Source organism: Camelus ferus, chromosome X, assembly GCF_009834535.1.
Source record: "Camelus ferus isolate YT-003-E chromosome X, BCGSAC_Cfer_1.0, whole genome shotgun sequence".
Taxonomy (NCBI): domain Eukaryota; kingdom Metazoa; phylum Chordata; class Mammalia; order Artiodactyla; family Camelidae; genus Camelus; species Camelus ferus.
The window spans coordinates 46758142-46782027 of record NC_045732.1 but is presented as its reverse complement, the minus strand read 5'-3'; the positions used below and the strand labels follow the sequence as shown (position 1 = coordinate 46782027).

Genomic DNA, 23886 nt, shown 5'->3' with positions numbered 1-23886 from the left:
GAAGTGACTACAAAGTAAACTGCCACTGCCCTGCTCCTTCCAGACCAATGATCCTTTTTTCCTTCCAGTTTCAGCGCAGGAGATGTTATTTCAGTTCCTCACCTGAATGCGTGACTCTTCAATCTCAGGACTCGCATCATTAATGGAATGCCGTCCTAAGGTTGTTGAGTTCTGCGTTTCTGGGCATTTCATCTTTATGGAGAAGTACCCATTCCCTCACTCCAAAAGAGCCTGAAAGATTTTTCTCCCTAGGGAAGAATCTTCCTCATAACTTGATTGTTACAACAACCAGAAACAGATCGGGGCAGTTTGACAGCTGGGAGATACCTTGCCAATAACCTGACCTTTGGCACAGGACTCCCCGACATTTGCAGTGTCTTTGAGGGTCCTCCTGTGACTGTCTTGGAGAATAAACACTTTCTGTTAATTTCCAGTGATTTAATTTTCCATTTTCTCTTTTTAACAGGTCCAGTTAAAAACAAGAAAAAGGGTAAGTGAAGCTCCTGATTTTATAAAATTGCTTTCATGTCAGGTTTTTTCAAAAGCTAGAGGAAAAAAATCAAAGGAGTTGTATTTTTATATTATATTCTTTCAGCGCTCATTGTCCATTATTTTATTCAATCGCATGCGATCTTCTTGAGTATTGTAGCTTCTGAGGAATAAGAAATATAAATTGTTTTCCAATGATGATCCATGAAAGATAGAATTGCTTCTGAGCAACATAGGAAAGTTGTTTTTGTTTTTCTTTCTTGCTCCCTCTTCCATACAATTCATTTAATTTAATTTTTCATTAAAGTCAGTTTACAATGTTGTGTCAGTTTCTGGTGTACGGCATAATGTGTCAGTCACATCGACATACATATATTCCTTTTCGTATTCTTCTTCATTATAGATACTGTAAGGTATTGAATATAATTCCCTGTGCTATAGAGTAAGTCCTTGTTGTTTATCTGTTTTACATATAGTAGTTAGTATCTGCAAATCTCGAACTCCCAGTTTATCCCTTCCCACCCTCTTAACCCCCTGATAACCGTAAGTTTGTTTTCTATGTCTGTGAGTCTGTTTCTGTTTCATACAATTCATTTTATATCTCTTTCCTTCATTCTTCTTACTCTTTCCCCTGCCCTTCCCCTTTCTCCTTTTTTTTCCTCTCCTTTGTCAAATCAGTGACCAAGTATGAATGAAGTCCTGAGGCAGCTTATGGGGACTAGGTATACTACCTCCTGAGAGATGTCAGTACCCTATTTCTTGACCTAAAAGCTATTCCTATCTTATTTTTCAAATGGTCAGGGAAAGTATTTCTTGCTTTGTTTCAATATCATTTTCTCTGTGATGGAAAAACTAGTCAAAGAAGCTTCTAGTTGACTAGCTCCATCGTACCATTGTTGGGTCTGTAAGCCTCCAGTGTACCTGTAATAGGAATGGCCCAAGAGCTAGTACGGGTGCTTGCTTTCTTTAAAAGGAGAACCAAAGACAGAACAGGTTCCATAAGACAAGACCAGGCAACACAGTCCACTCCTTAGGACTAAATGAACCCACTATGAAACCAGTTTTAAGTATCTGTTTGTTTGTGTTGACCTGAGAGGAAAACAGAGTGAAATGAGTGATTTTTCATTAAAATACTGTAAGTGAAATGATTCTGTCTGTTAACATTTCTGGAGCTTTATAGAGTAGATTATCATCAACCCCAGACTAGGTCAAAAAGACTGGCTTCAGCTGCTCGCTGCCACTTCTCTGAGCACTAGGGTACTCTGGTGGCCCACATGGGAAACTTGTGTACCTGTTGGGAAGAAGTTGAGGAATGGCCTGGCCCCTGAGGACCTGAGCTGAGCAAAATTGGAACACAGCCAGAGAACTGGAGGAGTCAGTGAAGAAACATTTCTCTGTGGGGCCTGAGCATTCACCCAGATAGTCTATCTCTTAAGAAAAGGGGACCTACTGTATAGCACAGGGAACTATATTCAATTTCTTGTAATAACATATAATGGAAAAGAATCTGAAAAGAAAACATATATATAATATATATATATATAATATATATATATTATATATATGCCTATGTATAACTGAATGACTTTGCTGTACACCTGAAACTAACACTGTAAATCAACTATGCTTCAAAAAATAAAAACTTTTTTAAAAAGAAAGTAAATTTGATTTTCAAGCATGTAGTTTTTCATTCTTTCACACCCCTTTAAGACAGAAATTTTAACAAACCTAAAAAGCTCACCTGGCCTGGACGCAGACACCCTCTCCTAACACAAGCCCAGGGATGAAATCCTTTCTGAATAGGTAGACTTGAGAGCACTTTCTAATTACAGCTACTGGTTTTTTTTTTCCACTCGCTCATTCATTTGACAGTGAATGAGCATCTTTTATTTGTCAGGAACAGAGATGCAGAGATGAAGAAAAATGGTTCCTGCCTTCCAAAAATCTCCCAGTATATTTAGAATCAAGGAAGCACACACAAATAATTGCAATACAGTATTTAAAAATGCTATCATAGTAAACAACAAGGTCCTACCATATAGCACAGGAAACTATAGTCAATAACTTGTAATAATCTATAATGAAAAAGAATATGAAAAGAATATATATATCTATAACTAAATCATTATGGTGTACACTAGAAACTAACACAACATTGTAAATCAACTATACTTCAATTTTTTAAAAAATTCTATCATAGAAGCATGAACAGGGTGCTGCAGGAGCACAGAGAAAGAGCGAGGAGTTTTCCCTGGTGAACTGAGGGGCCGCATCTCAGAGAAAACATTATTTGACCTGGACTTTGAAGGATGAGGACAAAAGAAGGGGAAGAACATTCCAGCAAACAGAACAGCATATTCAAATCTCTCCAAGGCATGAGAGAACATGGCATATTTGGGGAAACAGCAAATAGTCTAGTAATTTACCAAAACACAGGGCATATGTGTGATGGGGAACAGCACCCAGTTGCAGTATTATCCAAGGGATGAGCACTGAGAGAAGACACTTGCTAGTGGTGATAGTGTTACCGAAGTAATGTGTGCCCAGCTCACCATGAGGCCAAACAAACTGAAGCATCAGAGTTTGGAGCAGAGAAAGGTTTATTACAGGACCGAGCAAGGACAATGGGCTGGCTCATGCCCAAGGAAACCCCGAACTCCTCTAAGGGTTTCAGCAAAGTATACCTAAAGGCCAGGTGAAGGAGGGGGTTGCAGGGTGTGTGATCAGCTCTTGCACAATCCTCTGACCGGTTGATGTTGAGGTAACAGGGCGGTCAACACTGTCAACCCCTGGGTGCCAGAAGGTCTAGGGGGCTACATACCCTCGATCATCAAGTATTTAATTTTTCCCTTTGGTGGTGGTTTTTAGCATCTGAAAAACTCAGGAAATATACATGAGATACTATCATCTGGGTACTTCTGAGATGAGCTGCAGCAGAGGATATGGGGGAGGGGTCTGACCCTGGGAGGCCCCACAGGGTCCTGCTGAATTACAATAGAAGGCAATTGTCTAGGCTAGAAGCTCTGGAATTACAACTGAGAGATTCCAATGCCTCTGGCAGCGACTCAGATGGCTGGCCAGCACTGTTCCATTGCATGTGGGCCATTATTGGGAGGAGAATGCACATGGGCCTTAAACATTGACCTTGGCTGAAAGTGATTTAGAAGCCATTGAATACTGATTTCTTTGGACACAGTGAATGGGCACATGCCTGAAGAGGTCAATTGAGTTGTTCATTTAATTTCCATCCTGTAATGGAATTTCCTCCCACCTCCCATAACTACCTCTCTGACTCCCTTTCTCTCGTGCACATGCACACTTTTAGTTGTTCTTTGCACAATTTGGGCTTCACTAAAAGAATGTGTATATTCTTTCATCTAAGACAACACCGGATAATTTGGTAAGCACAAAAGTCTCTGGGCTTTATGTCTCATGAGGTGCTCTGTTAAAGTAAGATAATCCAGAGAAGGAATTCAATCTTCTAAAGTCATCCTCTGCGTCCAGGGGTCATTTTGTACGTGCTTCCCTCTGGGCCAACTTTCTGTAAGGCTACAAGTGTGCAAAGCACACTTGCCTCAACCTAGTTGCAGAGGAGCAAAGAGGACCAGCTGCAGGAGTAGATCCCAGCAGGCGCTTTTTTCCAGATGCCTTCTAACGTTTTCATGAGTGAACCTTCTCTGTCGACACTGCAACCATTATTCTCTTTGACCGGAGGAGTTGCTGGCAGTAATTATTCCTAAATTACATTGATAATCACAGGAGACTCATAGTGTTGACGATGAAGTTGGTTCTACCCAGAGAACCCTCTCTAGCTCAAAAATCATTGCTAGGCCTGGAAATCCTGGGACATAAGACAGTCTAATATGCACCGTCCTCTGTGTCCAGGTCATCCAGAGAACACTGACAGAGAAGCGAACTTTACACTCAGGCTAGGGAAGTTTACTGACTGCCAGGGGTAAGTCAGTTATGGTGGAACTTCAGTCTTGGGAAGAAACAGAGAAATCATCGAGGCCAAGGTCCTCGTTTCACCGATGGAGAAACTAAGGCTCAGGGAGAGGAAGGGATTTTTCCCAAAGTATGTCTGTGTCCAAGCTGGGGCTTACAGCTTTATCTCCCGACTACAGATTCCGTGTTCTTTCCACTACACTAGCTGGAATTGAAACTTGGGTGCTGAATAAGCCTGTCTTGGAAGCTGCCCAAATCTGAAGGGAGATGGCTTTCCTATTTGGCATCTTAAAATTGACTAGATCTCGCAACTGGGTAGATTCAATCTTTTGCTGCTAAGTGCAGGGAAAACACTAAAGCTCCTGCCTCAGGGTCTTTCAGGCTACAGAGACTCTCGCTGGGAGAGAGGCTATCGAGACCTGCCTTCCTCTCCTCCCTGGGGAAAGGGCCCCACAGTGAGCCCGTTGTTTCATTGTAAATGTAGATGTGGTTAGACATGGACAACTGGCTTCTAGAGTGGCGTTGCCATGGGGATTGGGTTTCTTGAGCACACGGCATTATTCTTAAAGAAGGACCTGAAAAATCAGGGCAGGATTCTCCTGCCTGAGAGTCCCGGAAGCACGGCAGCAGAGTCAGGAAGGAGGGATTTAAGGTGTGACTTGAGGGTTATATTTAAAACTAAGGAAGTAGCCCAGGTGAAGACACTGTGATGGAGTCTGGTGAAAGGCTTCCATGCCTGAGACTTCCACCAAATGGTGAAAAAGCAGCGTAGGGAGGAAGCAGCCTGTGACTGACCACCTGTGGTGCTTGAACTGCACTGCACAGAGCAGAGGAAGTAAACAGGAGGAACTGGAGGTTTGGGTTCAAGGCCACAGTTATGACTCAGTTAATGGAACTACATTCTTTCTTTTCTTTTCCTTTTTTTTGGGGGGAGGGGCAGGACTAGGTAATTAGGTATCTATTTATTTGTGAGGGAGGTGCTGGGGATTGAACCCATGACCTCATACATGCTAAGCACATGATCTACCACTGAGCTATGCCCTCCCCCCACCCCAGGAGCTACATTCTAGTGGGAATGTCGGAAGGACTGGAATATGGAATAGGAAGGTGGAGACTATTCTGAGAGTATGGCCAGGAGGAAACTGGGAGGATTTGGTGGCTAATTAATAGTGCATTCAAGAATAGGGCCTCTGAGGAAAGACTCTGGGAAGCCAAATTATTTCACCTATAAAAATCGAGGTTGATAGGTGACAATGTCTTTGAACACAGGAGGGTTATTGTGTGTGTGATGGTAACTATTCTTCTCTATCTATGAGAACAATGAAGTAAGAGCTTAAACTGCCACAGGAGGGATTTCAATTAAATATATGGAAGAACTTCCTAACAGGGAGGAGTGATAAACATTGGAACATGCTACAAAGGAAGTTTGCAGAATTTCCTTTCCCGGGGATCTTTAAAAATAGGGTTTAGAGAGGTCAGCTGAGAAAGCCTGCCTGCTGCTTCCTCCTCAGCCCAGCTCTCTGCTCTCCACCTCCTCTTCTTTCCTTATGTTGCTCTCTCTTTTTCATTCCACTTCGCTCCCCTACCTCTCATCTCCCAAATTCTCTCCGATTCCAGATTCCCAGCTAGCACCACCTTCATCCCAAGCCCAGGTTGTACATCCTGTACATCCTGACTCCTATCGGAAACCTTCCTGGAGTCGATGATCTTCTTAAGGTCAGGCCTTAGCATTCTCTTCTTATCTACATCAAGTCCGCCAGCCTGGGCAGTGAACATGAAAGCCACGCTCTTCAACAGTAGCCCAGTTCTCAGTTCTAAAAAGTGACCCATCAGTCTAGCCCCTTGGTAATTCTGATCCTTTGGACTCAGCCAAACTGTAACCTCCTTTTTGAAACCTTCCCTGACCACTTCAGCATTTTGTCCCTACCACTAATGCATCACTTTTGCTACCCTCTGACTGTGTCTATTTCCCCATAGTTTGAGTTCCTTGAGGATCATTATATCTTCAAACCCAGACTGTAAATGATTGTTCATGAAAGGGAGTAGGGAGAGAGAGAGAGAGAGAGAGAGAGAGAGAGTGTGTGTGTGTGTGTGTGTGTGTGTGTGTGTGTGTGTGTGTGTATCATGTGTGATAAAAGTCTTTAAGGGCAAGAACCCCCAGGGGGCCAACTCTGTATCATTAGAAGTAGTAGAACTCCTGACAGCACATTCTCAGTCAATAACTACCAATGTGATACCAAATCTTGTCTTTCAGGAAAAAAGGCAGGACCACCTGGGCCCAATGGCCCCCCAGGACCTCCAGGACCTCCAGGACCCCAAGGACCCCCGGGGATTCCAGGGATTCCTGGAATCCCAGGAACAACTGTTATGGGACCACCTGGCCCTCCAGGTCCTCCTGGTCCTCAAGGACCCCCTGGTCTCCAGGGACCTTCTGGTGAGTTCCTCCATTTCTCCACCTCCCACCCCTAGGCTCCTTACAAGTTCTCTAACAGAGCAAGAGTGGGTGATCCCTAAAGCACTTTCAAATGGTGGTGTGTGGTAAGAAATTCAGGTCTCCTAGCTCAGTGAAGAGCTTGCAATTGAACAAGCCTGACCTGCTCTAACTTCCCATTTATTCCAATCTGTCAAGGATGGGCCACCTGTCTTTGACCTGCCTCAACCCTCCCATCACAAGCCCTCCCTGACTCTAGGCCACCGGTGAACTCATATGAGCCAGAGACAGAGGTCCTAAGTGTTCACTGGAGTCCCCTCTGGGCATGGATTTAGTCTGCTCTGATTCCCAGCATCCAGCTTCACCTAGTGGTGCTTGACTGGAAATAGGCTATGGGAAGGAATGTTGGGGACTGGACAGAATGACAAGCCCTAGAACAGTCCCATCCCATGAACTCTGAATTGTCTTTCCTGTAGAGATAGACAAGTAGGCACTGATGGTCAAGAAGTTGGAAACCTATGAGTCACTCAGGCTGTGAAAGAAGCAAACACAGGCACCAAGACAATCCCGTCGAGGAACTAAGTGCTTCTAGCACTACATCCTTCCCCCACCACGTTGTCCATTCAAATAGCATTTCATCTCTTTGCGTCTTTCCCCTCAGGCCCTGAAGGGCATCCAAAAGGAATAGATGCAGATCCAAACCTGCCTAATCAGAGCTGACAAGAGTCAGACTGCCTGGGTTTGGGTCAGTTGTTATTTCCTTCTCCTGCTCCCCTCTTGTATCTTGGGGCTTTAAAGAAATGGACTCTTTACAGCTGATTTCTCTAGGTCCGAGAATACTGTAGCCAGACTCAGGATCTTTGACTCATAGTTCAAATAGGGCTAATCAGTGTCACTGTGGCCCTCGAGGGACAGAGTTTGAGATTTCTGTCATCCAATCTTTCCACAAATATTACTTGAGCACTTTCTATGTGCAAGAAATATATTGATAAGTGGTCCCTGTTCTCAAGGCATTTATGTCCTAGAGGATGAGAGAGACAATGAAAGAAGCGAGATATTTACAAATGCCAATGCACTCTTCGAAGAAAATTAATAGAAAGGGAGCAAAAGGCTAAAGAAGCAAACACCATTGTCTCAGGGTCACATGATGGCCAGACTGTGCTCTCATCTGTCTCCATGGATGCACGGTGGCACTTGCCTTGAGCCCATGTTGGCAAAAGGCCAGTTTCCCTGCTGGGTGCTGGGCCCACTGGAGATGCAGGTCAGGGACAAGTAAGAGAAGTAAGGGGCATCCTCTCCCACCCCAGGGCTCCGCATTGCCCCCCTGACTCTCCCTCCAGCTCTGAGCCTTGGAGAATCATGCTCAGACAGGCCTTGGCTTCAGGGAGCAAAGCTCAGTGTTACTGGCTGCCTAGGGGAGGAGAAAAGGAAGGAGAAAAAGCCTGCTCTCTGATTGTCCTGTCCTATTTTGCAGGTGCTGCTGATAAAGCCGGAAGTCGAGAAAACCAGGTTGGCTGGGAATTGCTCTCTTCCAGGGGAGGAGGGAAGGCCACAGGCTAGGGCCACTTTTGAGTTAGGTCCCTATTAAATCTGCCGAGGCTTGATTTCATGAGGATACCCTAGAGGTTCTGAGGTTTTTCACTCCCAGCCCCCTCCCAGCACTATGCATTGAAAAGCTTTGCCCCAGGGCCTGCCTTTAGCGAAGGGAACTGAGTCTTGCTGTGGCCACTTTTTCCCCATTCCCGGGAAACAGAGGATCACCATAGCCAAGCTCAATAGGCAGCCGTCAAGAGCTGCCAGTCAGGCCGATTCACCAGGGCCTCCGACTCCCCAGCCACCCCCAGACAATCTGGTCGGCACTCAGACCACCTGGGATCAGGAGCTTAGAAGTAAAAGAGTCTATCCTTGAAAATCAGCCAACCAGTTCCAGGTCAAGCCCAGCCTGGACGTCTGCCTTAATGGCCTGAAGGGCTCCTCCCTAGCCTTTGAGCTTCCTAATCCGTCTCGCCTCGTCTCATCTCAGCCTCCCTCACTACAGCTGTTTGGCCACAGTGATAAATCTCCACAGCTGCACAGCGCTGGATGGCTGGCAGGATGTTTTATATCCATCACCTCAGTTGATCTTCAGACATCCCTGTGAGAGAGGCCAGACAGATATTCTTATAATCCGCATTTCCCAGTTGGGGAAATGAGGCGCAGAGGCAGTGCATTTGGCTGAAGTAACAGAGCCTGAAAGTGGCAGAGCTACAAAATCACATTACTCTCCAGTAGAAATGTGGCCACTCGCATCCCAAGGCAGGGGAGAGGGAGCCGAACTGAGATGCAAGAGAAGAGGTGGCATTCTGGAAAATGGTGGCTGAGCAAGCGGCCATCTCTCACAGTGACTACTCTCTCTCTCTCTCTGTCCTCGTCCTCCCAGCCAGCTGTGGTGCATCTCCAGGGCCAAGGGTCAGCAATTCAAGTCAAGAATGGTAAGAGTCAAAGTAGGCTCTCTCCCCGGGAGGAGTTTCTCCTCTCCTTCCCCACCCCCCAGCCTTCAAATAATCACCCAGCCCAGTTCCTCCCAGGCCCCTGGGGGACCCTTGGCACTAGGGACCATTCTCGACTCCATTTTGCCCTCTGCTGGCTGTCCTGAGTAATTGTCTGCACCAAGTCCTGTCACTACACCCAAATGGCCTTTCAAATCACTGACAAGGAAGCTAAAAGGGACCTAAGACATCATCAAGACCAGGGAGTCTCAGGAGATGGAGTTTAAATCAGAATCACCATGAGGATATGTGTAGTTTGATCAACATTTTCACGATACCAATTAGAGAAAGTCAAACTACGTGAAATTGAATCTTCATGTCTGATGGGTTGATACAGAAACTGGCTTGAGGGGGCATTTCACTCAGGGAAGTGGGGGCATGTTAGACTCTCCAAGGAGTATGAGGTGCTAGTGTCTATAAAAAGAGGACAGGTTTAAGGAGGTTAGAAACACTAATTTTAATGTCATCCCTGAATTTAAAAGATGGGGAAACAGAGTGCCAGAGAGATTGGATAATACCATACTAAATCATACTGCCTTATATTTGCATGGTACTTTAGAGTTTTCCACATACTTTCTTTGTCTTTTATTTTATCTGATCCTCATGACAAAGGTGGGCATTAGCTCTCTTTCCCAGAGATAGACACTGAAGCTCAGAGAGGTTAATTAACTGGCCCAAGATTTCAGTTAAATATAGGAGCTGGGATTCAAAACACTGCCTGTCCGACTTTCCCCAGTGCACTATGCGGCTTCAGAAATGTGTGTGTGTGTGTGTACTCCACTGAATGATTAGCTTGATTTTCTTCCCCGAAGAGACATGAACATTCATTAAAGAACAGCTCTTTGAAATAATGTCCAGTCCCCAGGGTGCACAAAGCCTAAAATGCATGAACCCCCAGGAGCCTCAGGAAGCAGCAAGCGAGCCAAGATGCCAGATGCTTACAGAGCTTGGAGTTAGAGGGAGGGGGGCTGTGAGTACAGAAACAGTAAATGAAGGTTAAGAAACCTGCTGCATGGGGCCAGCTTCTAAGAACCCAGTCGGTCCTGAACTGGCTTTGCTCTGCTTCCTTAATGATTGGGCTTAGGTACTTCCTGTACTGCCACCTGGATGCCTGACTTAATGGCCTTAGAAATATAAGTAGGAACAGAATGGCACCAAAATCCAAGCGGTCTGGCTGAGACTAGGTGCCTTGGACCCCAGGGTCCTGGGTGGCCCATGATCACCATCTGTCCAGGAAAGAATGAGACAGGCAGGAGATAGATTGGTTTGGCTGTCCGGGTGGGTGGCCTCAGTGTTTATTCTATGCCAGAAGCTACTGGTTTTGCTCCCAGCACATAACAATACGGGTTCCAACCCCTCTGGGCCAATCCCCAGTACGATCTTTAGTTCCACCGGAAGCAGGAGTGAGGGGGCTTAGGGGCCGGCGGGACATCATGCAGAGTGGTCCCACATGAGGGGCAGAGTTGGGGCGTCTCCTCCCAACTCCTGTCTCATCTACTTATCACCTCAAGGGAAGATGGGCATCTTTTCCAGAAGGTTGGATTCCTCACATCTCAGAAAAGCAAGCCTCCCGAAACCAGCCAAGGATGGACTTTCAAAACATATTTTCTTGCATGAAGAATGGATGGTGTTGATGGGGAAAGGCTCTGTGGGCTCGCCCCCTCTCCTCTTGTGTTGGGAAAGAACACCCCCCTTGCTACAGGATGGAAAGGAAAGCTTTTCCTCCGCCCTCACGTGCTGGCTCCCACTGTCCAGCCAAAGCAGAGTGACTGCCCCTACCCCCCAAATGGGGTGCGACCGAGAAACAGATGCTTTGCAGGGGTGCCTCTGCACCCAGACACCCTCACCATCCCTTTGGCTTGCTCTAGTGATGCTTGGCAGTCTATACCTCACGCTCATAGAGGTCCCTCTCCCTTATGGGGCCTTATTTCTGGTGGTCACTTGCTCTGGCGGCCATAAAGTCTGACTCACGCTCACCCCTGACCCCTAAGGTTCTCTTGGTAGACACTTCCTTGGGCTGAGTGGTTTCCTGGGGACCATGGGAGGCTTTCCCGAGAGGAGTCAGTGTGGAGGAACTATTAAAAGGAATCTCTTAAGGACAAGGAGAAACCCCAGGAACCTATAAACCAGGAGAGAGATTCAGGAGCTGGTGAAATGAAATGGAATAATAAGACCTAGCCTGCCCCTCAGTGTCTAGATCTTGCCTGTGCAGGTCCTAGAACAACAAAGAAAATAGGACAGCAGGCCCACCCTCTTCTTACCACCCCTCCAATTCCTGCTAGAAGGTGTTGGTTAAAGATCCTTTCAGACAGAGAAGTCGGGGAGAGAGAGAGGAAAACAGACAGGCAGACCCCAGGGGCTTGAGGCAGGCCTGGCAGCCACTTGACAAACAGAATACTCTCTCTCTCTGCTTCCAAATGCTGTTCTGAAAGCTTGGCCTCCAGGGCTCTCCAGGTTGCATTGGCATAGAGGTGGGGGGTGGGGGGGTGTACTGCCTGATAACTCTTGTTTCTTTTGTCCAGATGATTCTGACACGTACTGAGTGACTGCCCTTCTCTCATACTGAGATCTTTCAGGTGGAGTGCTCAATGACTGGTCTCGCATCACCATGAACCCCAAGGTGTTTAAACTACATCCCCGCAGCGGGGAGCTGGAGGTACTGGTGGACGGCACCTACTTCATCTATAGTCAGGTAGAAGTGAGTACGGTCTCAGGCCTAACTCTTCTTATATCCAGAATGCAGATCCGGTGCAGGCCACACAGGGGCGCTGTGGAGCCAGCCAAGATCAGCCAATGGCTTACTTCCGGCTTTGGCGGCTGGGAGTGATGGGGACACCGCACTGGGAGGGAGCTAAAAGGAGGAAAGAGAGAAGGGTCTGTTTTGACATTTTTTTACCCTGGCCGGATACCCAGCCCTCTGGTTCCCTCCTACAAGGCCCCAGGCCCTCGTCTCCCCACTGAGCTGTTTGGTTCTACTGCCAAACTTGAACTCTGTCTCAGGATATCCTTTGAAAGTCAGTTCCAGGGCTGCCAAGAACCCCTTCCCGTGCCCCAAGCCCCGACACCACTAGCTTTATAATCATTGGTGTTTCTGCAGACTTTCTGTCCACCTCAAAAAGATTTCTGTCTTTCCTTCCCCTTTCTCCCATTCGTTTCTCCTCGACCTTTCTGTTTCTCTGTCATATTCTCCCAGCCCTTTTCTCCCTCTGTTTTGGTCCTTGTCCTGGCCTGGTGCCCACTCCCCAGGTCTGCCAGTGCCCACCCACTTCCACCCCTGTTGTTTGCCTCCAATTGGGTGGCTCCTCAGAGCTAGATGTAGATGAGCCTTGAGGTTGGGGCTTCTGTGGGGCAGGCAGCAAGCAGGTGGATGGACAGAAGGATGATGGAGCCAGCAGAAGGTTCTCAAGGGAGGGTAACCAGAGAAGGTGGGTTCACTAGCGTTTGTTGAGCCCACCAAGCATCCCAACCCAGCCTGGGTCCTGACCCACAAAACTGTGTGGCACCTGAATACACTGCTGCATCCTGAGCAGCCTTTTATAAAGTGATTTAGGGTGACAGCCGAGTGTCCCAGTCCCCAGGAGTGTAATCCCAGTGTCCTATGGGCCATTTGTCCAAAGTGCCATTTGTTGGCAGGGAATCAAAGCTTGGGGTCAGGCATGATGGATAAGGGTAATGAAGGAGAGAAAAATTAAGTTCCTGGACCTGGGAGAGAATTGGGCGAGGCCTCAGGCCTTGGACCCCAAGGAAAATTGGGAAACCCCCCCAGTATCACGCCACTGAACGTAAGTTAGCCCTTCCTTCTGGCCCCAAAATAAGGTCGGGGGCTGGCTTTGGCCCTTCCGTATTCTTCATCTCATTTGTGATGGAGAGCTCTCCATCTCTCTGGATCTGTTTCCTCAATCCTCAGATGAGCAGGTCAAGGGACACTGGCAGAATCCGTGAGAGAAATTCCACACAGGGGAGGAGGGCGGTGAGCTGAGGGAGCCGCCATCCAGTAAAGAGCTAAAGAACTGGCAGGTGGTTTCTGCAGCATCTCGGGGGCATTGGGGACTTCTAAGTTTCTCCACAAATGGTCCACACGGCTTGAAATTAGAAGGGAAGTTGGATCCTTTTGTGTCTGTAGCGCTGGTTGCACCTAATGTGTGCAGAGAACTATGCCCAGGAGGGCAGAGGGCGGGAGTCTGGAGCTGGGGGAGGTCAAGGGTCAAGGGACGAATGAGACGTGGTTCTGGCCTTCAGAGGGTCTCCCACTAGATTGCTGTCAAAAGAAAGTCTTGCTCAGCCAGCTGAGCCCCATGGAGTGAGGGAGGAACCATAAATAAGCCTTCCACCTGCCCGTCCTGGTGGCTAACAGAAGGTCCTATCTGTTCATCACGGGGCAGGGGGGCTACCCTCTCCTTCCTCTCCCCGCCAATCCCCTCTCATTGCCTTTCACCCAGGTCTACTACATCAACTTCACTGATTTTGCCAGCTATGAGGTGGTGGTAGATGAGAAGCCCTTCCTACAGTGCACCCGCAGCATCGAGACGGGCAAGACCAACTACAACACCTGTTACACCGCGGGCGTCTGCCTCCTCAAAGCACGGCAGAAGATTGCTGTGAAGATGGTGCACGCCGACATCTCCATCAACATGAGCAAGCACACCACCTTCTTTGGGGCCATCAGGCTGGGCGAGGCCCCTGCATCCTAGATCCCTCACCCCAACCCCAGCCCCAGTTTTGCCCCTGCCTGTGCCCCAACCCCAGGTTTGGGAGCCAGGACTCCCAGAACCTCCAAGTGCTGCTGTGGAGTGAGGCGTGTGGGTGTTGCAGCCGCCGAGAAAAATGCCCCCAGTGACTCCAGGATGAGAAGGTTTGCTTGACTTTCCAAAATGACCTTGAGTTAACAGGACAGTTGATGGAGCCCCAGGGTGGACATGAAGCAGAGCCTTCCTCCTTGGCTACATGTTGACTGCTTATGGCCTGACCCGTCAACCTCGAGGTCCCTGCTGTCACTTTATTGCACTAAAGTGAGGGTCTCGGGCAACAGGCAAGAAGGCAAAGGTGTGCCCCAGACTATGGGGTGAGCCTCTGACCCCCAAGGGGCTGCTGCTCCTATCTGCACTGGGGGTTGGGGGCAGGGATGGGGCGGGAGGGGAGCACTGCAGCCTAAAGAGAGGGGCAGGGAGGGGAAAGGGCAAGTGCTCATGGCAGAGACCAAGTGAGGGACCTGCCAGACGGTCAGCGAGCTCTTCCCGCTCAGGCTGAGCCGTGTTGCAACAGCTTGCCAGGCTTTGGGGACAGGAGGTTGGTTCTTCCTTGGAGCAACTGCAGGGGATGGCCAGAAACCCACCTGCATAAGCCCCTGAAGCCATACCTGAGGCCACATGTCTTTCACGTTGTTTACAGCTGTGCTCCACGCTCAGAAAACTCCCCGGGGCCCTGCCCAGTTGCTCCCTTCCCAGACTGACTCAACCACCCGTTCCCTTCCTCCTCAGAGCCTACCTCTGTCTGAGACAGGTGCCAATCCTGGGCCTGTGTTGATGTGAGTCTGGGATACTCCTTAGGTTACCCGGGCACCAAGGAAGTTTTCCATTTATTAAGCAACACAAATATTCATCTAGTCAACCTGCGTCTGGGGGCCAAGGGTGGGACTGGATGACCTCCCTAGAAGTGCCTTCAAATTCTAATATTTAGGCAGCTGCTGGGCTAAACTACTAAAATTCCCAAACCCTGGACAACCCCTGGGCAGCGACAAGGCAGAACTTTTCTACCTGACCCAGAAAGGGCAAGAGGTGGGAACAGGACAGGGTTTTATCCAAGTTTGCTGCAACCCAAAAGGTCATTACCATAGGCCTTATCTGAAAGGACAGCAGCTGATGCCTTCCTGAACCTCCCCTCACCTTTCTTCTCTCTGGCTCTGGGAAGTCACTGTACGGCAGCGTCACCATAGATTCCAGTGCTGCTCCCCTGAATCCAGGCTCAGGAGAAGGCAGCACCTAGGCACTGGGCAGGGCTCTGCCTTCTAGCCAGGCCCAAAGACACCTTCCCCGACCCCCACCCCCCAACCCCGAGCCTCTCATCAGATTATATGATAGGATCATTCAAGGGCCTCATTTCTAACTGCCTGGGCCCAGGCTGGCTTCTGGGTGCTGGCTCTAACGCACAGCTGGGAGGGCCAGTCTTGTAGAGCCTGCTCTTCTTATTCCAGAAACAAGTTTCCTTTTCAGGAGATAGGGAATAAGTTCCCTTGGGCAGCTGAAATCCACCAAGAACCACAGGTCCTCATTTCCCTGCTGTGCCTTCCCTTTCTAAGCAACTACACTGCTTGGCCCTTCGAGGGTCAGGGTGAGAGTGGGTAGGCTACGCCGCCATTGTCTGGTTGCTAATGACAGCCTGGCCACCCCATGTGAGGGAAACTTTAGGCATGTATTTGACCCCAGCTCCTATAAAGTGCCTTACACAGTCCTTGGTCATGGCGGGATCTGATGAGAACCTATCCTGCAAGTTTGGAAAGTCCTTTCTCTCATCTCCTTTGATAATATCACAAATCCCATGGTTTAGACCAGGCTCAGAGAGGTGAAGTGCTTTAACCAGGATCTCACCCAGTTTAAGGCACAAACCTGGGCTTCAACCAGATCTGACTCCAAAGCTGTTCTGTTCCAGCCCAGTATTGTGTTGAATCTGGAATCTAGAGAGAACCAATAAAAATGGAACTGTGGACCCCAGATCCTTGAGGGGCCTTGGGAGAAACCCAGAGATGCTCGCCTTCATTCCTTGATGGTAACGCCTATTCTCTTGGCGCCCAGGGGCTCTATGGCAAAAGAGTAGGACGTTTGAGGAGGGGAAACAGCCATCAGCCTTTGAGCTCTTGTGTTCAGAAGAATTGTCTTGGTACCGCATCGAAACAGTAGGCCTCTAGTACCCACAGAATGGATGCCCCTTATGTCCTTTCATCCACCCGGCAAACCAGTGTACCAACCAACCATTGTATATGGCGCCCCTACTGCAGACAGTGTCCTCTGGTTACCCTGCAGACAGGTCACAGGAGCTGGCTGCTTCCCACAGCTACTAAGTAACTCCTTATCCCTTTCTACCATACCTCAGAGACCTCTGTGCTACCCGGATCTCTCAGGGATGGAGGGAAGACCAGAGAGAGGGCTGGCTCTAAGGCCAAAGGGGTGTGAGCAAAAGGAAGGAAAAGGTTTCTGAATTGTGCCCCGAAAGGACATTCTGACACCCACTCTATTCTCCCGATATGGAGGGGATTCAAAGGGAAAACAGGATCACACAGGACCTCTTTATTCATTGCAACCCCTCAAAAGGAACCCTGGAGGGAGAAGAGCTGGGAGGGGACCCAGAGGTGGCTAGGGAGCCCGGTTGCCGCCAAGTTACTGGCAAAGTGGTGAAGCCATTTACTATCAAGAGAAGGTGCAAAGAGACTCCCAGTTTGGAATTATGCTGCTGTGACTTGGCCAGAAGGCCAAGGCCTGCTTGGAGAATGGCATGAGGGTATTTGTGAGCAAGCAGAGGGCTGAGGTTTGAAGGAGAATTGTGTGGCGGGGGCTTTGCCAGCTACTTGGGCTTCAGCAGCTGAAGCTGGCACAAAAGGCAGCTGTTGGGGGCTGTTCAGCTGCTGGTTCTTTGGAAAATGTAGTCTTTGCCTTTTGTCCCCTTTCATCCATCCTGAGCCAAACATCTTCTGATGAGCAGTAAAGGGCTAGGAACCCTGGAGGTGAACCAAGACTCTGATCCACGTGTGAGTCAAGGTGTTTTATGTAACTTCTGATGGATGCAAACAGATTCAGAGAAATTGAGGGCTGGAAAGGCCCTTAGAGGGAATCTAGCCTGACCCACCTTCTACCCCAACCTGACTCACATGGAACCTGAGGCCCTGAGAGGGAAGGTGACCCGCCCGAGGGGAAGGAGCCCTGACCTCCAGACTGACTAAGGTGAGGGGGGAGCAGTCCCTGGTCCCACACAGCTCCCTTCTTTCTGCCAACCCCAGACGCAAGGCTGTAAGTGTGTGGCCCCCTTCCAGAGCTTGGCCAGGCTGAGGAAGAGCAGCCACAGCCTTTGTAGGAGCACGTCTTTCCCCAGGGCGCTCTCCCAGCTTCTGCCTCTGGACTGGAAGGTTCTGGACAGGCCCCACACTGAGGCCACCTTGGCACTGCCTTGGGCCCTGTCCCTGCCTGGAGGCTCCCCTAGGGCATATGAGCACAAAGAAGGAACAGGATTTTTTTTTTCTTGTAATACAATTCAGGGTTCTCCCCAAGTGGAGTGAGGATGTGTCCTTTCTTTATTCCAAAAGCTCCCAGCTGGGGTGGGGGTGGGCTTTGTTGTGAGAATGGCCTGGAGCAGGCCCAGTGCTGCTTTGGGGGTCGGCACCCAGTGTGAGATACCGTGTATATAAACTATACATAATGTATATAAACTGGGATGTAAGTTTGTGTAAATTAATGGTTTATTCTTTGCAAATAAAGCTTTCTCCCCTTGTTCTTGAGATTGACTCAAGCACGTCCTCCATGCCAGGTGCTTCTCTGACATCACCCATGAGCTTCAGGAAGAACCGAGGCACCCATTGCATTTAAGAGGCAACAGGAGGAAGGTATTCCGAATTTCCAGTCAGAATATCCCACATCCTCTCTGTGCCCCAACCCCCAGGCACTCATCCCTATCCCCTAGGTCTTTTCCCATAGACATATGTCCAGTAGGCTAGAGGGCCTGCAAGAAGGAACACGGCCCCAAGGCAGTGACACCACATGGAGTTGCCCTCAGCTGGAGACTTATTTCAGGCCTGCATCCAAAAGAGCTTGGGTAGATGCAGCCTCCAGCTCCCCAGGATGTATCATCCCATTTTGCAGATGAGGAGACCAAGACTAAAGAGTTGAAGGAGCTCGCCTAAGGTCACCCAATTAGAAAGTTTACTTAAACTTTCAAAGAACTGTTGACAAGACCCTAGACCATAAACTTAAACTCTTTTTTTTAATAGACTGGAATGTTGATTTTTTTTAATTGAATACACTTTCTTTTAAACATTGATATGCCATGACATGTAGGGCATTGTTTGCTTGCAGACAGGAAATGGGTAAAATGGTTGCAGAAGAATTTTGTGTAGCTCTTGGCTCAATCACTTTTGATATCATTTGATCATTCCCAGCACTCTCTGAGGTAAGCAGGGGAGGGACAACTTGTCCCATTTTTACTGATAAGGAAACAGGCTCAGAGGTGACTGATAGCTCCAAGTCACAGGGCTTGAAGGGGGTGGGGCCTGAACTCAAAGCCCCCTGGATCTCAAGGCAGCCTGTCTTGGAGGAGCCTTGACACCAGGAGATGGGGCTGCTTGAGAGCTGGAGGAGAGTCACACGCAGGGATCCTAGGCCCCTGGAACGGGCTGGCTGGGGCACAGGCAATGTCAGCAGGTGCTGATGCTGAGTGGGCCTCTGTGAGGGAGCCTTCAGGGCACCTCTCCCCCTAGAGCCTTCCCTGTCTTGGGGGCATCTCCGTCATGGCCTGAAGGAAAACACTGAGAAGAGCTGGAAGGAGGAGACAGATGAAAGAGGAAGAGGGCCCTCCCCATCGCTATCCCCCAGTCCCCGTCACACTGAGGACTGGCTGAATCAGAAGCAGGAGCCCCACAGGTGACGTCTTCCTGTTTCCCGGCTCCACACCTTCCAGGCAGGCTGAGAGGCCCCCGGGGATGTCTGTCAAACTATCACCAGTTCCTGGGTCTCTGAGAAGCCAAACTTGGTCTTGTGCTGGTCAAATAGATTGCGCAGGGCGCTGATATAGACTGCATGGTATTTATCCAGCGTCTGCGGGCTCGGGTTCTCAATCTTGGGCATGGGTAGAGGCTTCCCAACTGCCAGGGGAGACAGACAAGGGAAAGGGAGGAATCTCAGAAAGGCGTCCTCCTTAGAATGGGCCTCAGCCCTTCAGCCCAGTTTCTCCCTTAACGCTTCCCCTGACCCTGCACTCAGCCTGGTCCGCCTCCCCACCTCTGGATACAGCCAGAGCCAAGGGTCAGCCTCAGAACTGGCTCCTCTAGCCCGGATGAGGCTGCCAGCAGAGGGACCCACTCACCGATGGTGGTCACAGGCCGAGCGTAGGGCAGAAAGCCCCAGGAGTTCTCAGTGAAGCCACGCCCGTAGAAGGCACAAGGGTAGATGTGTACCATGCTCTGAAACCACTTCTGGAAGCGATTGACCAAGCCCCCAGGAGTGAAAATATGCTGATTGTAGAGTTCTGTCTCTCCAAAGGTGTAAGCAGGGATTAGAGCCACCCTGCAGAGGAAAACCATGTTCTTTGATGGCCCAAAAGGTAAGGCCCTTGCTGAGAGCCAGACACACTGACCACCAGTAGCCCCTGGATCTGCCTATAAGCTCCTCAGTTCCTGACCCAACTGGGCCCAGGCCCAGGCTAAGTGTGAGGGTCACATGGTCTACCCCATACTGCCCAGGGAGACAAAGTAGCAGCCAGCTAAAGGACGTGAGTCCCAGCCCCTCCCGTAAACCCTCAAGTCTGAAACACTGGCAGATCAGAGGGGAGGGCATATCTCAGTGGTAGAGCATGTGCGTAGCATGCACAAGCTCCTGGGTTCAATCCCTAGTACCTCCATTAAAATAAATATGTAAATACATAAACTTGATTATCTCCACAACAAAGCAAAAACAACCAAAAATTCCACTGGCAGATTAGACCCAAGGGCCGTTTCTTCCCTTTAACCAACAGGGTAATTTCGGATCTCTCCGAGATGGGGTCTCAGCCAGTCATTTTTATAGAGGGACTGGCCCAGATGAGAAGCTAGTGTGAGGGAGCACAGGCTCAAGGCTGATCTGCTAGCTTTTCTTCATAAGCAGAAATGCTTCCAGAACCTGGCCCAGGCTCTACTCTGACACAGAAGCTGCTCCCCCTCCCCCTCCCCCCGCACAACCGGCTTGTACATCATTTCCTCAAAACCACTTACCCCTGCCCTGATAGGCTTTTGGAGCCCTTTTCCCCAGTCTGGACCAGAAACATCCTTACCCATGCCGAAGGGCCATGCGGATAAAGCCCATGCGGTTCTTCAAGACCAAGGTGGTAGATCCTGGCAAGCTGAATCTGCACTCACTCAGGCCGCCAACCACCACAATCAGCATGTTGCCTGTGCCTCTATGGGTAAGCAGGAAGTCCATGGAGGACTGGCTCACAGAGCAGATTCCTGGTGGTCAGGAAAAGCCAAAGGGTCATTGGTCACTTGCCAAACCTCCGAACTTTCCTCCCTACCTCTTCAAAGGAGGAGCAAGCCTCACATCAGGCAGCCTAGCCTAAGGTAGCTTCTTAAGACCAGAGGGGGTGGGTGGGTATAGCTCAGTGGTAAAGCACATGCCTAGTATGCATGAGGTCCTGGGTTCAATCCCCAGCACCTCCATTAAATAAATAAATAAACCTAATTACCTTCCCCCTCAAAGTAACAAACAAAAAAGACAAGAGGGGATCCGAGAGTTGGCCTTGTTCTCACCCATTCACCCAACAGTTCTCCCTCAGGGAGCCAGTTTTTCTTTGGCTTGATGTCCTAGGAGCCAACTCACCTGTCGTCATGATATAGTCTCTGAGGAGAGGCACCCAGAAAAAGGCTCCCAGTGTGAGCAAATAAGGGGTGATGCCAGGAAAGATCTTGGAGAAGCCTGAGGCCTCTGTGGCAAAGTGGCCAAAGTAGGAATGGGACAGGAGCCCATGAGGGTGGCAGACAACAATGTAGTTGTGGCTTGGGGAGAGATCATGAGTCTTCAAGAGCTGTGGAGGAGAAGGAAGGTATAGCTCAGTGGTAGAGTGCGTGCTTAGCATGCATGAGGTCGTGTTTTCAATCCCCAGTACCTCCATTAAATAAATAAATAATTGTCATTCTAAGTGAAATATAAACCAGAAAGAGAAAGAAAAATACCATATGATATCACTTATATGTGGAATCTGAAAAAAAGGATACAAATGAACTTATCTACAAAGCAGAAACAGACTCACAGAGAACAAACTTAGGGTTACCAGTGGGTAAAGGCGGGTGGGAAGGGATAAATCAGAAATTCAAAATTTGCACCTCTTGGGGAGTGATGGAAATGTTAGCTATCTTGATTGTGGTGGTGGTTTCATGGGTGTACGCATCTATCAAAATTCATTATCAAATTGTACATCTGAAATATGTGTAGTTTACTGGACAGGAATTATACCACAATAAATGTGTTAAAAATATACATAAATAAATGAACTGAATTACCTCCCCTCACAAAAAAAAAAAAGCTTAAAAAAAGAATTGAAGGTTCAATTAAAAAAAAATAAAGCTGTGGAGGCATGTGGAGTCAGGAGGGGTATAGCTAGGGAAGAGGACTCCTCTTCCGGTCAGAGACCTAGAAAGGAAAGGGCTGCAGGGTCTGGCCACGCAGGTGGGATAACACACAACTCCAGGAAGCACCATCCACATGGGCCTTGATATGAATGATGCCTCTGACCTCCACCCTGACCTGGCTGCTGCTGGGCCTGGGGCCCAAGTGGGGATCCAGGACGACTCACCTTGAGTGGGAAGTAATCACAGTACTGTTTCCACAGGTGCCAATGCCTCACACAGGTAAGCCGGCGACCACCTAGAAACAGAGCCAATGCAGCCGAGCTACACCCACCCCCACCCCACCCCTGCACTGTCTTCTCCAGAGCCCTTTAGGGCCTGCCTCAGGGTACGCTCACCCCCTGCTGTTGCCTGCTCTCTTAAGTGACAGCCAGGCTGCAAACCGAACATTCTGATGTCCCACTTAGGACCAGCCTAGCCCACTCCAGCTTTGATCTGGGCCTTGCTTGCAGCATGCAAAGAGCCCTTCCCTCTCCTCTAGCCCAGGGAGGAACAGGCTGCAGGGCGGCCTGGGAATTGTCCAGAACCTCTCAGGAGTATGAGAAGAGACAGAAAGCATGTGGCAGGTAGCAACACAGCCCTCACAGGGCCCTTACCTCGCTCCGGGGTCTTCCAGTCAAAACCCAGCCAGGCGAGAAGGAGCACAGTGAGAGGCCAGTACGGCGTGAACACCACCAGGTAGAGGTTGGTGATGATCACAGTGTTGACTGGAGGGAGCCCAGGACAGAGTCAGTGAATGGTAGACAGTCCTTCCCACTTGCCCGCCCTCTGGGGTTCTGTCCACTCCAAGGTCGCAAGCATGCTCTCACTGACTCACCCCAGCACACAGCCTGTGTGCCCATGGTCTCTGCACCCCTGCTCTGGCCTTGGGAACCTGTTTGGAGTCTAAAAGGCAAACTGTGTTCCTCCCCAGCTGTGCTACATGTGGTTAACCCTCTGACCCACTCCCCATCCCCGGCCCCAGGACCTGCTCCATCACTGGTCCAGGCTGCGTTCAAAGGCATGGACCACTGGTGGGTCACACTGATCTGGCCATCAGAGGTTGGAGCCCTGGACAGACAGACCCAGGAACAGTCTTCCTCCAACTCCCGTTTTTCCTCGCCACATCAACTCTGGGAGGCAGCAGTGAAAGGAGTACTAGAGAAAGAGGATACCCACCCTCCACCAGGTGGGGAGCACACGAGATGGCGAACAGGACACAAAGGAGAACGCACACGGGGCTAGAATAAGGCATTGGGCAGTGTTGAACTCCAATAAGATAAGAACAATATAGGTCAGGGTAGTTAGGACAGACTTCACGGAGATGAGTCACAGAATTATTACTGGACTCAGTTTTTAAAAACAGCCGTGGGAGAGAAAGTGGGTCAAAATGAAGGTTAGAAAAGAAAGAAAACATTTCTAATTGAACATGGCAGATTGAACGCAAGTTTTTTTTTTTTTTGGTTTGTTTGTTTGTTTTGTTTTGTTTTTTTATCTTGACTCCTTGCTGGAGCCCCCCTGAAAATGACTGGAAGAATTTTTGAAAAGATATAGATCCTGCAAAGAAAAAGAGAATTAGAGAGATGTCAACCGTGGATGAGAGCTATCAGCAAAATGTTTGCATGCTGGACAGTAGACAGAGGAGGGATTAACTGACTTTGAACAAAGGAAGCTGGAACCTAGTTGCCTGCAAGGGGAATGCCTTCAAGAGCTAGCCTGTTTGCGCTGGAGAATCTTGGATAGACTCAGAATTTGGACACTAGGTGTCACCAAAAGAAGGTATGGGGCACAGAGCCTGACTGAAAGAGTATCAAAATAATTAAAACCCTGGACCCCATCCCCTCCACCACACAGGTGGACAATGGGAGGATTATTCTCTGAGAAAATGAACCCAAAAGACTCTAGACTCAGATACTGACACTAGACGCAGCTAAGATATCCTAGATGCAGCCAAATTATTATTCAAGTATGAAAGTAGAATAAAGACAATCTCAGATGTATAGTCTCAGATAGCGTACCTCTCATGTCCCTTTCTCAGGAAACTACTGGAGGATGTGTGCCACCAAAATGAGGGAGGAAAGCGAGACAGATGAAGGCAGAGGATCCAGGAAAAAGGATCCAACCAGGAAAGGAAGGGAGCAGGAAGTGAGCAGTAAGGA

At 49.0% G+C, this 23886-nt stretch overlaps 2 protein-coding genes and 1 non-coding gene across 3 annotated transcripts in view; 2 read left to right on the top strand and 1 right to left on the bottom strand.

Moving 5' to 3' along the window:
- Positions 1 to 17875, top strand: part of LOC102513955 (ectodysplasin-A) — a 108310-nt gene extending 90435 nt beyond the window's left edge. Inside the window, exons 2-7 of the mRNA XM_032475027.1 lie at positions 467 to 490; positions 6689 to 6868; positions 8340 to 8374; positions 9285 to 9336; positions 11961 to 12091; positions 13833 to 17875. Coding sequence (XP_032330918.1) covers positions 467 to 490; positions 6689 to 6868; positions 8340 to 8374; positions 9285 to 9336; positions 11961 to 12091; positions 13833 to 14084 — 674 coding nt within the window. The 3' untranslated portion in view covers positions 14085 to 17875. The remainder of the gene's footprint in view (positions 1 to 466; positions 491 to 6688; positions 6869 to 8339; positions 8375 to 9284; positions 9337 to 11960; positions 12092 to 13832) is intronic.
- Positions 17876 to 18023: 148 nt separating this feature from the next.
- On the bottom strand, positions 18024 to 22477 carry AWAT2 (acyl-CoA wax alcohol acyltransferase 2; the record flags this gene model as incomplete). Its single annotated transcript, XM_032475032.1, has 6 exons — positions 18024 to 19234; positions 19456 to 19655; positions 20398 to 20572; positions 20943 to 21147; positions 21916 to 21986; positions 22345 to 22477. Coding segments are annotated over 6 exons (939 nt in total), but the record flags the coding sequence as incomplete, so codon positions are not given.
- TRNAT-AGU lies at positions 20711 to 20782 on the top strand. The gene has a single exon. It is a non-coding gene; the product is annotated as a tRNA-Thr (tRNA).
- Positions 22478 to 23886: the final 1409 nt, after the last annotated feature.